The sequence below is a fragment of the Rhinoderma darwinii genome, chromosome 7, assembly GCF_050947455.1.
Source record: "Rhinoderma darwinii isolate aRhiDar2 chromosome 7, aRhiDar2.hap1, whole genome shotgun sequence".
NCBI lineage: Eukaryota > Metazoa > Chordata > Amphibia > Anura > Rhinodermatidae > Rhinoderma > Rhinoderma darwinii.
In genome coordinates this window covers 129,796,458-129,810,370 of record NC_134693.1, presented here as the reverse complement: position 1 = coordinate 129,810,370, position 13,913 = coordinate 129,796,458, and the positions used below count along the sequence as shown (strand labels likewise).

The window sequence follows — 13,913 nt, the reverse complement described above, 5'->3', positions numbered from 1 at the left end:
ACAATGAATGGCCAATTATGTAATACATGGATGTGCCGAGTTTGCCAGAGCTTCTCCCTGTGAGAGGAGTCCTGAGTAGAGGGCCCCCTCTGATGTCCATGTTTGCAAATCACAAGAGGGGGGAATAAGTTAAGGGACTTTTACAATCGGCCGGTGCAGCGAGTGCCAATCAACAAGACCCTATAAGTGCACATTAAAGGGGTCAATCCCCTTCTGTTAGAAGGGTGCCCTGAAAATAAGCTGATCACAGTGTGTCCTGCTTCTAGGACCCCAGAGATCAACTATAATTTTTTGGGGGAACAAGAAACCTGCAGCACCAACACAATGGAAATGAAGCATTACACAGTTCCCATTGAAATCAATGGACTGTCCATGTAATGCTGTATGCAATGATGAGGGTTCTGAGTAGGAGACCCTCCTGTTAACTTAGAATTCCCTAATAGGGTGCTTGACAATGGGTTTTCTAAACAGGACAACCACTTTAAGCGGATATAGGGGTGTCCCAAACCTCACAACTCTGTAATAATAACATAAGTAACATAAGTGCCACACTGACCAATTAAAGCGGTTCTACTGGAAAACATATTGGGCGTAGTAAAGGCCCTATTACAGCGGCCGTTGCAGCAAGCGCCGATCAAGGAGACATCATTGATCAGCGCTCATTTGCTCCTGTCACGCGGAGCTATGGATGGGGACGAGTGGTCGTTACTCTGATCGCTCGTCCCCATACATTATCATCATGTTAGCAGCGCGTCTCTCTGTTTACACACCAAGATGCGCTGCCGACAACGATCATATTTGACTTTTTTTTAAATGATGCGACCAGCAGAGGATCGTGCGTTTGCTCGTTCATCTTCTGATCATTCCCCCGTTTACACAGGACAATTATCGGCAACAAGCGTTATATGAACTCTCACCTGCCCGATAACCGCCCAGTGTAAAACCCCCTTTATACTGCCAGACACTTCTACCAGTGACTTATCTCCCATCGAAGCAGAATCCGGCATGTGAAATCCAACATGACCATTATTGGGACAGATAGGAGGATCTCCTACACATTAGGTCATTGGCTCTTGGTGGGTTTATCTAAATTTGATCCAATATGAAAATACAGGGATCTGTCGTGTTCCTAATCAAAGTCCTCACACTAAATAGCGTCTTTATCTGGCCCACTATGTGCGCAGCCATCATTGTGGTCACCACTGAGTATTCTCTGACAAAACAGCAATGTATTGAGGTGACCAATGAAAATAATGTTTGTGAAAACAGTGGATGCCGGCGGTCCTCCAGAGCTGCATTCAGATATGGAGGCTTTTCAGTGTGGAGTCTGCACCTAAAAACCAACAACTAATTTAAATTACAATGCTAGTGAATTGGGTTTCTCAAAACCTGCATGGATTTTAGGACATGCTTTTCAAATGTGAAAGGTGAATTCTTTGGCAAAATTCACATGAAACCCGTATGGATTTTGACGTAGATTAACGGAAAGGCAAACGGAAACCTAAGCTTCCGTTTCCCTCACCATTGATATCAGTGGTGATGAAAAAGGTCGCTAATGGTTTCCGTCTGTCACCTTTGTGACGGGGTTTTGACAGAATGAATAGCCTAGTCGACTGCGCTATTGGTTCCGTCAAGAACAACGGAACCCTGTCAACGGTGACAGACGGAAACCATTAGCTAGCTTTCCGCCACCATTGATATCAATGGTGGGGGAAACGGAAGCTTAGGTTTCCGTTGAGGGGTTAACCTTACTGGAAATCTCTGACGGAACCCCTCAACGGAAGGGCAATGGTGATGTGAACAGGACCTTATCTGGAAGGAATGTCTTGATAGACGAAAGCTTTATTATTACAGCCAAAGGTTGTCAGGGCATGCTGGGAATTGTAGTTTCACAAAAGCCGGAGTCCTGCAAGTTGTTGACACCAGAACTAGAGCCTTGAGAGGACTCCAGTACAAACATGGACCATGTACAAGTTCTATAGTTCATATCTCAATGGAAGCCAATAAGACGTGACTGCTTTGCATCATCAAATGGGGGTCCAGAAGACCCCCTCTCTTTTGAAAGGTGGGGATCCCAAATGTGACACCCACCTATTAGGCATTTATGCCATAGCCCGTGGATCTGCCACAAAAATAAGGAACTTATGTATACGTTAGTCTTAAAATGAATAGAAATGAAAAGTAGTAAGAGAAAAATAATAAAGTACAGTTTCTCAGTGACCACAAGCACGCCCTTGTAATAATCATTTACTGAAGTCACATGACCAGCCCGGAGACCACCCCTGGGAATACCAGTAACGCGCAACGATGACGTCATTACAGGGGGCAGTCACATGATCAATATTGAGAACGCCTCTGGGAAGGCCGCTGTCGCGCTATGATGACGTCACCACGCTGTTTGTTTACTGCTACGTGTTCGGGAAGTGCTAGAAGATCGGCAGTCGCGGTGTGACGGGTTCCCGGGGGAGGTGGAGGAGGAGAACCGGGACCATGAGCTGGTTTAACGCCTCTCATCTCTCAAGCTTCGCCAAGCAGGCGTTCTCCCAGGCCCAGAAATCCATAGACCGAGTGCTGGATATAAAGGAAGATGAGACAGCCTGGGCAGACTCCATCATCACCCCCTATGAGGACGGTACGTGAGCGGTCTGTGTGACCGTCACTGCTGGGGTTGTGTGTCACCAATGTGACTAATTATATTCACTGATTCTGCAGGCGGTGGGGGCGATTGATCAAGACTGGTGCAAAAGGAAAAGTGGACCAGTGACCATAGCAACCAATCAGATTCCACCTCTCGTTTTTCAAAAGCTCTTTAAAAAAATGAAAGCAAGAATCTGATTGGTTGTCATGGCAACCTTTCATTTTGCACTAGTTTTGAATAATCTCAGTGTGCCCATGGCAACCTGCACCTAAAGGGGAACTCCGTTTGTCAGCGATTCACATTATGAGTAGTGACCGTGCAAAACAGCTAATCGGCAGGGGTGGCCAAGAGTCAGATCCCGGATATCGTGAGGATAGGCCATCAATACTCACTGGAAGACCCCTTTAAGGTGGACATAGACCTTAGATAGCTGTCGCCCCCATGAGTTTACCTCAAAGGTAGATCATCATTCTTCATTTTGGATCTGCATGGAAAACCTTTCTACCCCACAAAGTTTTAGCCTCTGTCCCCTAATCCTGGTCAAACCCTTGACTGTCAGCAGGTCTACCCCTGTATGTTGTAGTTGCTCCTGGGTCCAATGCACGTTCATTGACCAGGTCATTCTTTTTTATTATTATTATTATTGCGGTTTTTGTTGTGTTTGATTGTTGGTTATGTTTGGCCAGACTATTTTAGTTTTCATCACTTGATACTTTAACATTCTCACCCTGACATAATTCTTGAACCACGTCGGCTCTTAATAATTGCATTAGACGGCCGCCTCCTTTTTATAACTGTGTTTTTTGGATCAAATTAAATAACCACATGAGACTTTCAAGAGAGCTCAAGCCGTAATGTTGATTATAGAGCATTAGCATCACCAATTATTTAAAGGGGTTGTCCAGGACTGTGTAAATATTGTATTTTGTATAAATAAAGTTTATTGAAAAGAGCAGAGGAAAGCCTTTGCAGGAGAGGGGTCTGTCTTTGTACGGTTGGACCACTCCTTCTGGTGCGAGATGTGTACCATTGGGGGTGCCCTTTATTAATATTTAAAGGGGTATTAATTCCTATCTTGACTGTTCATGGCATATGCATGCCAGATGGGTGTGGGTCCCGCCTCTGGGACCCCCGCCTATCAAGACAACGGACGTCTCTAATGAAGTCTGTGAGAGTTTTTGGTTTTCAGATTGAACACACCATAAATGTTAGATTAATGGGGGTCTAACTGCCAGGACAGTCACCAATTCTGGGAATGAGATTGCCGAGTCCCCTGTGGCAGCGTGTGTACGTTGGCTTTCCATTAAAGGGGTATACTCATCTTAAGCCGTTCTGGTATACCCACAGGTTATTCCATACAAGCCTGATAGGTGCGGGTATTACCTCTAGAACCCTGACCTATAGGGAGAAGGGGTCCCCCATTTGCTAGTTCCCTGCCGCCACACTCCATATTATTCATTGAAGAGGTGGCTACTGAACAGCGGAGTGGGTGCTTTTGGCTGTTTCTGTAATTCCCTTAGACCATAATGGAGAGAGCCCTGCACATGTGCACCTGCTCACTCCTCCTTCTCTTCTTTGCGGTCGGCGCAGGTCCGCTCCTTCAGCTGAACGGGGGTTAATTTGCCATAAATGTCTCTTGTCAGAGTGCTCCTTTACTCATTTTGCTTTTCGTTTTTTTAAGCCAGAATTTAATCCAGGAGAGCAGACCAATAAGGCCTTCCATTTATATATTTCTTCTGTTTAGGTTTCGTCCCTGGTTTTGGCACCAAAAGTACATCCAAAATCTGCAGAAAATTTGCACTGTGTGAACAAGGCCTTAGGGTCCATTCCTACATTGCGGTTGAGATGTGATTGTGTTTTTTACGGCAACCACATAGAAAAACGCACCGAATCGCGGTAAGACCGCATGCGGTTTTTAGATGAGTTTTTTCTGTGAGACATGGACTGCATGGCGGCCGTATTTCACGGACCGAACACAGTTCAGGGAGCCGGGTTCCTGGTCTCATAGTTATATGTAATTATGTTTTCAGTACAAGACCGTATTCCTGCAGGGAGGCAGGGACATAGATAACTATGATGCTAGGAGCCCGGCTCCCTGAACTGTTTGGTCCAGGAAATACGGCCGACATAGGGTCCATATTTCACAGACCGAACGTGAATCCAGCCTGAGGCTACATGCACACGTTGCGGAATTTGATGTGAAAAATCTGCATCAAAACCTCAGGTAAATGCAGGTAAAATCCACACATAGGCCCCGTGCACACGCTGCAGATTTTTTGCTAGTTTCCGAAACAACCCAATTTAAACCAATGGAACAGATTTTCCATTGCAGGAATTTCTGCAACAAAAGCTGCAGCATGCACAGCAGGCTTTTAATATTGCGCTTTGTTTTTTTTTCAAATCCATTTTTCGGTGCGGTTTTTACATTTTGAGGCAGAAACAGGTGTGGACTTTGACGTGGTTTTTTTTCTGCAGAGTTTGTTGTATTATTATATTAGGCCATTCCCCAATGTGTGATCCTGGCACTTACAAATTGTAGATTGCTCAATGTCAGGGTACCTTGATCTTACCTGTTATAAAAACAATGGGGATTTAATAGTAGTTAATATATATTTTTTCGGCACTTCTAAGCTCTTTCTGTCTGTGTATTGTGTGCCGGTATATAATTTATCTCTTATTTCATTCGCTGTTGTGTTCACATGACTTTTGAGGAAACCATTTAAAATCCCGGAGACGTGATGACCGTAGAACAAAGAAGTGTAACGAATATTTTTTTTAACAAAGAATTGCTTGTTTTATTAAAAGTTAAAGTTGAACAAAGCTTCATGTTTATATTAGATCTTGCTGACGTTCACTGTCTCTCTTATCTTTAGGCAGTGGTCCTTCCATCAAGGGGAGTTGGGAAAATTCCAACTGGGGAGGAAATTCGGAGGAGGCACAAACCCAGGTCATATTGTCACCAACAGCCATCACCAAACCCGTCAGAAGAACTGTAGTGGACGAGTCTGAAAATTTCTTCAGTGCCTTTCTCTCCTCACCAGAGGGTAAACCTGTGACGATTAGTTCTGTGGTTTCTACACCTCCCACCAAATCTCAAAGACCCGAAGAAGAAGTAAAGCAAAATGCGCTTGAGCCTTTAATCATAATGAAGAATGACAACTGGTCCAGGGACGAGCCACAAGAGACGGAGCAGCAGGAACATCAAGTCCAAGAGCTGGAAGTACCAGATTCGTCCAGAGAACAATCGCCCTTCGATGAATCGGACGAGCCAACCGAGGAGAAGTGTGACCTTGAAAAGACCATTCAGGACTCTAGTGACTGTTCTGAGGATCTGAAAGACCATCTAGAACCTAAGTCAGAAGAAGACGCCATTGCTTCTTCCCCAATGGTTCCACCAGATCAGGACAATGGGCTGGACCTTAAGGACCAAAAACTTGAGGATCGTCAGTCTAACACCCCGTCACCTCCAATCAGCACTTTCTCATCCGGCACATCCACAACTAGCGACATTGAGGTGCTAGACCATGAGAGCGTGATAAGCGAGAGCTCCGTCAGCTCCAGGCAAGAAGTGACCGATTCCAAGGGAAACCTCAGCTTGATGCAGAATTCCTTCCAGCTCTTGTCACCCTCTGCGGAATATGGACGCTTGGATGAATTCCCTAAATTGACAGAAAGCTGCTCTTCCTCTGATGCTTTTGAGAGGATAGACTCTTTTAGTGTACAGTCCCTGGACAGCCGCAGCGTCAGCGAAATCAATTCCGATGACGAGCTGCCGGGCAGGGGGTGCACACTGGTCGCCATTGCGGTTAGCACTTCTATCCCAAGTATGGACATTACCAGCTCCAGAGAGAGCCAATCTGATGAAGAAGTTAATGAGACGACGCTACTTGTGCACTCCAGCGAGGATATAGAGATGGAGGAGAGTGGAAGGAGCGCAACCCCTGTAAATTCAGAACAACCGGATCTCCTGGTCACTGCCCTACAGACGCTGGAGCCAGAATCAGTCAGTCAGGGAGTGTCGGGGGAGGAGCAGGAGATTGACAGTGAGCCAACCGTTCAATATACAATGGAAGATATGCAAAAGGTAATAAAAACAGCGAAAACATCCGGGCTGCAAAGTATCGTGTTTCCTTCTGCTTTATGAGTCTCTACAGTGTCAGGTGAATTAAAGAGTCAATGTGCAATGGAATACAATCTATCGTTCCCTGTTATCAGCCGTTTAAAGATGTGGAGTGTCTGAATGTACAGTGTTCATCAATGGGTTGATTTAAAGGGAGTCCAGAAACCCCCCCCATAATCTCACTACTACATCTCACAGGTCCCCCATTTCTTTTATATACATAGGTGTGAATGACATCAGCAGCTCTTTTATAATGTTTACTTTTTTTTAAGCATTTTGATGATCAGTTTAATGTTTTGTTTTTAAGTTATTAGTTTTTCATTTCTGGAATGTAAATGGAAAATTATTTTACCCTAGAACATTGCAAATGAAGTTTGTGTGGCAAATGCTTTTTTTTTACTTTTAAAGGGGTCCTCACAGTACCCAGACATCTAGTTGATAGCCTTAGGTTATCCCTCTGCAGAAAACCTTGTAAGGATCAGATGTTACTGTAGAGGAGTTCGGCACTGAAGCAGCATCACATGGCATCTCACTCAAATCCTACGGAGTGAGAGCCGCTCTTTTGCAGAAGCTGTAGCTTATGTAGGCGGTCTTGATAGGGGATAGAGTAGCCCTGTTAGGCCTGATTCACATCACAATTGTGCCCTACGTTTATCATGGGGTATATGTGTGACAGATGCCACTGTATGGCATCTTTCAGGTATACCTTGGGGAGCTACCCCAGGGCCGGGGTCCCCAGGAAGAGGATCAAGTAGTGATTGGCCCGGGAAAGCCCCTGATATCACTGTCCATATATGGACAGTGATGTCAGCGGCTTTTTACTACGGAGTCGCCTGCCAGAGCAATGGTAGCGCTCTGGCCGAAGACTCCGGTACTGAAGACGCCCCTGACGTCACTGTCTATATGTGGGATGCGACGTCAGGGGTTCCCTTGGAAACGGAGTTACCGGCCAGAGCGTCGGCAATGGGGATTCTGGCATTTCAAAGTTCCTCACGTCACTGTCCATATATGACATTAATGTCCAGGGCTTTTCCAAGACAGAAGTCTCTGATGAGAGCGTTTGTGATGCTCTGGCCGGGTACTTTGTAGAGTAAATCCCCTGACATCACTGTCCATATATGGACAGTAACATCAGGGGCTTCCCTGGGCACAGAGATTCAGGTAGCGCTATGCCCAGGGAGTTCATGCGACGTGTGTACCTCCTGACGTATATCTCCGATGGAAGGGTTAAAAGAGATTAAGGCTAAGATTAGAGAGCGCCTCCACTCAAAACTCAAATTTACAGGATATTACAAAAACAATTTGTAATTTTTCTATTCAATTATGGCGGCCATTTTTGCAAATGTCCTAACTGGATCCGGTGCCATATTGGTTGTCACTTTTGGATCAGATTCTTAACGACTAATGAAAACTGTCACTGTGAATAAATGTTAACAGCAAAATAACGAGTTCTGGCAAGCAATACGACGGTGGATCCAGTTAGGACTGTCGCAAAATGGCTGCTGCAACGAAAGAGAAAAATACCAATATCTCTATAGCAAATATAACATCATTATCGCTCTCGTTTCTAAATTAATGAGATATGGGCATTCTCTGAGACAAAGGCTTTACGGGCATAAAATGATAGTTTGAGTGATTTGCGCGAAATTTCTTAAGAGTGCACGCTTCTCAATAAATTTGGAGCGTTTCAAACTCCCTAAGAGGGTCAATGCACACGATGCGTATTATGTGCGGTTTTGCCACCTGTATTTGCGTGCAGCAAAACCGCAGCGTAATACAGTACCAGCATAGTCAATGAGATCCAGGAAATCTCACGTACACGCTGCAGTATTTTTCCGCACATAAATTGACCTTCGGTGCGGATTTTAAAATCCGCAGCATGACATTTTATCTTGCGTTTCCGCTTGCGAATTGTATCTGCTTATTGCTGTGCAAAATCTCACCAAAACATAAAAACGCGCTGAAAGACGCATCAAAACTTAAAAGCCGCACCGAGAATGCATAAAAAAAAACGCATGATTAGGTGCGGTTTTTACCTGAGTATTTCCTGCGTATTGCTGCGGTTTTGTTGCATATTTTCCGAAGCAAAATACGCAACGTGTGAATGTAGCCTAAAGTCAGAAAATCAAATCTACGCCTACTATAAGCTGACAGATTTGCACCAAAATTTGTTCCATCTTCACCTAAATGTCTTGCAGCCGAACATGTTTTCTTGGAGATCACACCCACTTGTTTTTCTCGTCACTTTTCAAATCCGGAAGACTTTATGCCAGCTGCTTGGTAAATGTGGGCCAATAAGTGAATTGCCAATCGCAGCCGCCGCAGTGAGATGTTGGCTGTAATATGTACAACAAATGTCTTGAAGGGGTTAATATCATTGGGCTTCGTTGTTCTTTAAATTTGTTCAACAGGAAAACTTCAGTGGAGGAATATCTGTAAATGATTTTGTTTTTGGGATGTGCCGCCATTATAGAAGAATTTCCAAATCTTTCCTCCGCAAAAGATAGGACATGTCCTATCTTTTGCTTTTTACGGACCGTGCTCCCATACTTTGTATGGGAGCACGGGCCGGAAATGTGGGCAGGCGGCCGGCCGTGCCCTTAATCGCAGACTGATTACGAGCACGGCCGTGTGCATGAGGCCTTACAAATGGAATCCTTATCTACCTACTATCTCCGACCCGGAAGTTCTTCTATAATGGCTGTGCATCCCAGAACCAAAATATGGCTCCTGGTATTCCTGCCATTTACCCGGCCATATTCCACTGCCGCAGCCCACGGTCCAAACGACTACTTGCCACGCCAACATTAGAGTTGTGCCTGTGCTAGCGCAACTAGGACAGGCGAGCAATCACTTGGCATAGACCAACATCTCCACCGTATCACCATATTGTGTGCTGCTTTTTTCACAGCAGGAAAACTGGCCTTGATGCCCAGAGCAACCAATCACAGTGCGGCTATCATTTGTCCAGAGCAGTCTGAGAAATGAAAGCTGAGCGCTGATTGGTTGCTATAGGCCTGGTTTCCTGTTGAGACAGTTTTGATAAATGATTCAATGGTTGCGGTTGACAGTAGCTTGTGTTTGTCTCAAAATGTCCCCATCCCCCCACTATCATAGAAAGTTATGAAATAGTGCAACATACGAATGTCACACGCGCAAATTCATTAGTTTAGACCCACTGTATACAATCTTTTGTTGGTGCGAGGGCCACATTGTCAGATTGTACCACTCACATGGGCCGCAATGCAACTTAAAGGGGTATTTCCATCTGAAACATCAACAGTGTATGCCATAAATGTCTGATAGGTGGGGTGGTTATACCTCTAGGACTTTTACTTATCAGAAGAATGGGATCCCCTACTCCCCTGTTTGACACTCCAGAGTTACTCCCATAAAATACAATGGAAAGAGCTGCATTCATTTGGGTCCACAAATATGGAGGTGCCCGAGATGGCTCGGAGTCGCACAGAACATCATTGCAGGTTGACATGTAAATAATCCATGTGACTTTCGCTATAAAAGATATCATAGGACCTCTCACATTGGCCATTGCCATGTAACCCCTGCTTAATTGTATTAAAGGGACTTAGCGGCAAAAGAAAGTACTGTTTGTGACCAAGAAATTAGGATTCTGTAAAGCTTTGGATCGATTTATATTCCTAAAGACTCAAAACTAGTGCGAATGAAACATTTACCAACCAATCAGATTGCATCTTTAATTCTCCCAAGGGCCCCTGAAAAATGAGAGCTGGAATCTGATTGGTTCCTACACTTTTACTTTGCGCCAGTTTTGAGCAGATAAATCTCCCACTGAAGAGATGAAAAGAGTTGAGTAACCACAAGATCCTGAACAGTCAAAGGGGTAATCTCGCAAAGGCAACCGGACTGGCGATCAGATGATCGCTGTGGTCCGGCTTCACTAGCCCCCCCCCCCCCCCCCTGGCAATACCGTCTGAAGACACCTCTGGCTGCTGCAGGAGAAATGTAGCATTACATACATGCTGCCTATTCACGTGGTCGACGACCATGTCATGTGTGGACGGACAAAGCAGGAGCCACTAATACAGAGCAGCCCTTTGTTCTGGCTCAGAGGGGGACCCGTCCCTTTTATTTTTCCTTAATAAGACTCATGGACAAGGATTTCCTGATCGGACGACCCCTTTAATAAAACAAGGACAGGGATTTTCCATGATAGGGTTTAAAGGGGTCGTCCTTTCTGTTCTGTCTACACTAGAGATTCATCGTAGGCCATAAAACTTTACAATGATTTTATAACAAGTCATTTCTCTCGCTTTGTGCAGATAATCACTGAGCTCACTGGCCGGCTGGAGAAGAGAGAAACACAACTGTTATCTGTCAGCAAAGAAAAAGCACTTTTAGAAGAGACTCTTGACAACCTCCGAGAGTGAGTACTTGTGTGCGTGGATGATGGGAGTATTCTCTACACTGACTGTCGGTGAGACTTCTGCCCATCCCCAATACTCCTGCTGTGAGGGCAGTGCCCCAAAAATCTGCGGACCGTTATCCTTTTCTTCTGTGAGAATTCTAGATGTAAGACGCCTAGAAACAAAAAGTGCAGCGCCCGCCACAACTTATTCCAAACCCAGCGCTGTGCTCGGAATAGGTGTCTGAATAGGCTGGTGTTGTAATTCCGGCACAGCGCTGTTTTGTAAAATGAGTACTCGACTTTTATTTGTGTGTTTTGTATGTGTGTGATTTATCGAAAGTGACAAACAAAATGGCCTTGTTGACCATAGCAGAGCCCGGCTTTCATTTTTTAAAATGAAAGCTACACCATGATTGGTTGCAATGGGTAACAAGGACTGTTTTGCTCTTAAGCCCAATTTACCCGGGCCAATAATCCGGAACGAACGTTCCTAAGGCTGGGTTCACACTACGTTTTTGTTCCGTTTTTACCATGTGTTTTGGTAGATAAACTGTGATGCCTCCATCAACCAAAACACGCAACACAAACGTGTGTGAACTCAGCCAAAGGGCCTGTTCACATCACCGTTCGCTTTCCGTTCCGGGGTTCCGTCGGAGGTTTCCGTGGGGTGAACCCCGCAATGGAAAGTGAAAGTGAAACCACAGCTTCCGTTTCAGTCACCATCGATAGCAATGGTGACGGAAACATCGCTAATGGTTTCCATTCGTTACAGTTCCAGCAGATTTCCGTTTTAACGACAGAATCAATAGCGCAGTCGACTCCATGTAAACCAGCCTTTAGATAGCTTTGATAATTGAGACTCTATGGGAGGGAATTATCAAAACTGGTGCATAGGGAAAGTGGTGTAGTTGACCATAGCAACCAATCAGATTCCAGCTCTCATTCTTCATAGGACCATTAGAAAATGCAAACAGCAACCTCATTGGTTGCCATGAACAACTCTACTTTGCCTTTGTACTAGATGAAACTCCCCCTATGTGTTTTTAGTTTTCTGATCCATTTTTATTAGCGAACGATAGAATTCGGAGACCAAGTCCGCTGCTTTCCGTAAATCCTGAATGTAATTTTTTTTATTTTATACTTGTTTATGTATAAGGAATTTAATTTGCCTTCGTTTGCAGTGAACTTGTTAGAGTTAAAGAAGAAAGCAGCAGCGTCTCATTGCTGAAAGACGAGTTCACATATCGAATAGCTGAAGCCGAGAGGAGGGCACAACAAGCGTGTAAAGAGAGAGACACCGCCAAAAAGGTAAATGAATGTGATCGTTAAATACGTTTTGGGGAAATTTATAAAATCCGAGGGAGGAGTTTCTGTCCCAAGTCGGCAAACTGGTTCATGATCAAACAAAAAATGGAGCATGGTACCAACAATTGGACTCTAAACGGCTTAGCAGGTCATATCCGTCAAAGTGGGGTGGCCTTACTATAGCCGCCATTGTTTTGTATCTACTATTTCTAACCATAGTGGTTGAGTCTCCCTAAATTTGATAGGATGTTTTCTGCTCTGGACAGTCACAGCGATCGGCTGTAATCTGTGGTGGAACCCGGCAGCAAGTGTTCAATTTCCCTGTAGCGCCACCACAGGGGAAATAAAGCATTACACATTTTCCTATTGTAATAAATGAGCTGTATGTAAGTTATTGACATGCCGGATCCTCCAGAGCGACAGATGATATTTGTAGCTGCTCTCCGCTCTGGCAAGAAGACGAGGATCTTTAAAGTGTAACTAAACTTTTGAAAAAACTATGACATGTCCAAAATTTTGATCATTGGGGGTTCAAGCCCTGAGACCCCCACCAATTGCTACGACGAAGCAACAGAAGAGCTTGGGTGAGCGCTCTGCCGCTTAGTTTCTGATGGTCTTTGCTCGGTGCGGTCTGTGAGACCATACACCGCTCACTCGGCTTTCTGAGGAGGGCCAATCCGAAACAAAGCGGCACAGCGCTCGCCCGAACTTTTCTGCCACTTCGTTTTACCGCTTGGTAGGGGTCTCCGTGCTCAGACCAACACTGACTAAAAAGTCTTGACGTGTCCCTATGACATGTCAAAAGTTTGGTTACCCTTTAATAATGGACTCACCTCTATTAACGCTAATTCACTAATAGGCCTCATTCACACATTGCAGATTTGGTCAGTATTTTGCATCATTATTTGGAAGCCAAAATCAGAAGTGGATGCGACGAAGAGCAGACGTATAAAGCTTTCCATTATTTTACCCCTGTGTTTAGGATCCAGTCCTGGTTTTGGCTTCAAAATTCCGATTCAAAATACTGACCAAATCTGCAATGTGTGAATGAGGCCGTAGGGTATTTGTAAATGTTTTTTTTTAATCAGACAACCCCTTTAAGCTGTCACACAAAATTGAAATAACCCACCTCCTTCTTTAGACCCCAAGAAGCACCCTGTGATAATAACTTCTTATACTCTCAGGAGATCAAAGCCACGAAGGAGGAGCTGTCTACCAGATTGAAGTCCAGTGAAACCGCTGAAATAATGAGGGAAAAGGACGAGCAAATTAAAGGGCTCATGGAGGAAGGTGAGTGGATAGATGGGATAGGGTGTCCCTTCGCTGATTAAGATATGTATAATAATCTGATTTCAATTCATTGGCCACCACCGCGAAGCAAATACTGTATGGAAAATGGCACATCCCTCTCACTGATTGGCCAAGTGATATCACCTGATCAGCTCACGGGCACCTTACTTACT

The 13,913-nt window shown here is 44.7% G+C and overlaps 1 protein-coding gene across 1 annotated transcript in view; it reads left to right on the top strand.

The window, feature by feature from the left end:
- The first annotated feature begins 2,338 nt into the window (after nt 1-2,338).
- Nucleotides 2,339-13,913, top strand: part of TMF1 (TATA element modulatory factor 1) — a 29,258-nt gene continuing 17,683 nt past the window's right edge. The window contains exons 1-5 of the mRNA XM_075834015.1: nt 2,339-2,632; nt 5,512-6,722; nt 11,060-11,163; nt 12,327-12,453; nt 13,635-13,740. Coding sequence (XP_075690130.1) covers nt 2,491-2,632; nt 5,512-6,722; nt 11,060-11,163; nt 12,327-12,453; nt 13,635-13,740 — 1,690 coding nt within the window. The 5' untranslated portion in view covers nt 2,339-2,490. The remainder of the gene's footprint in view (nt 2,633-5,511; nt 6,723-11,059; nt 11,164-12,326; nt 12,454-13,634; nt 13,741-13,913) is intronic.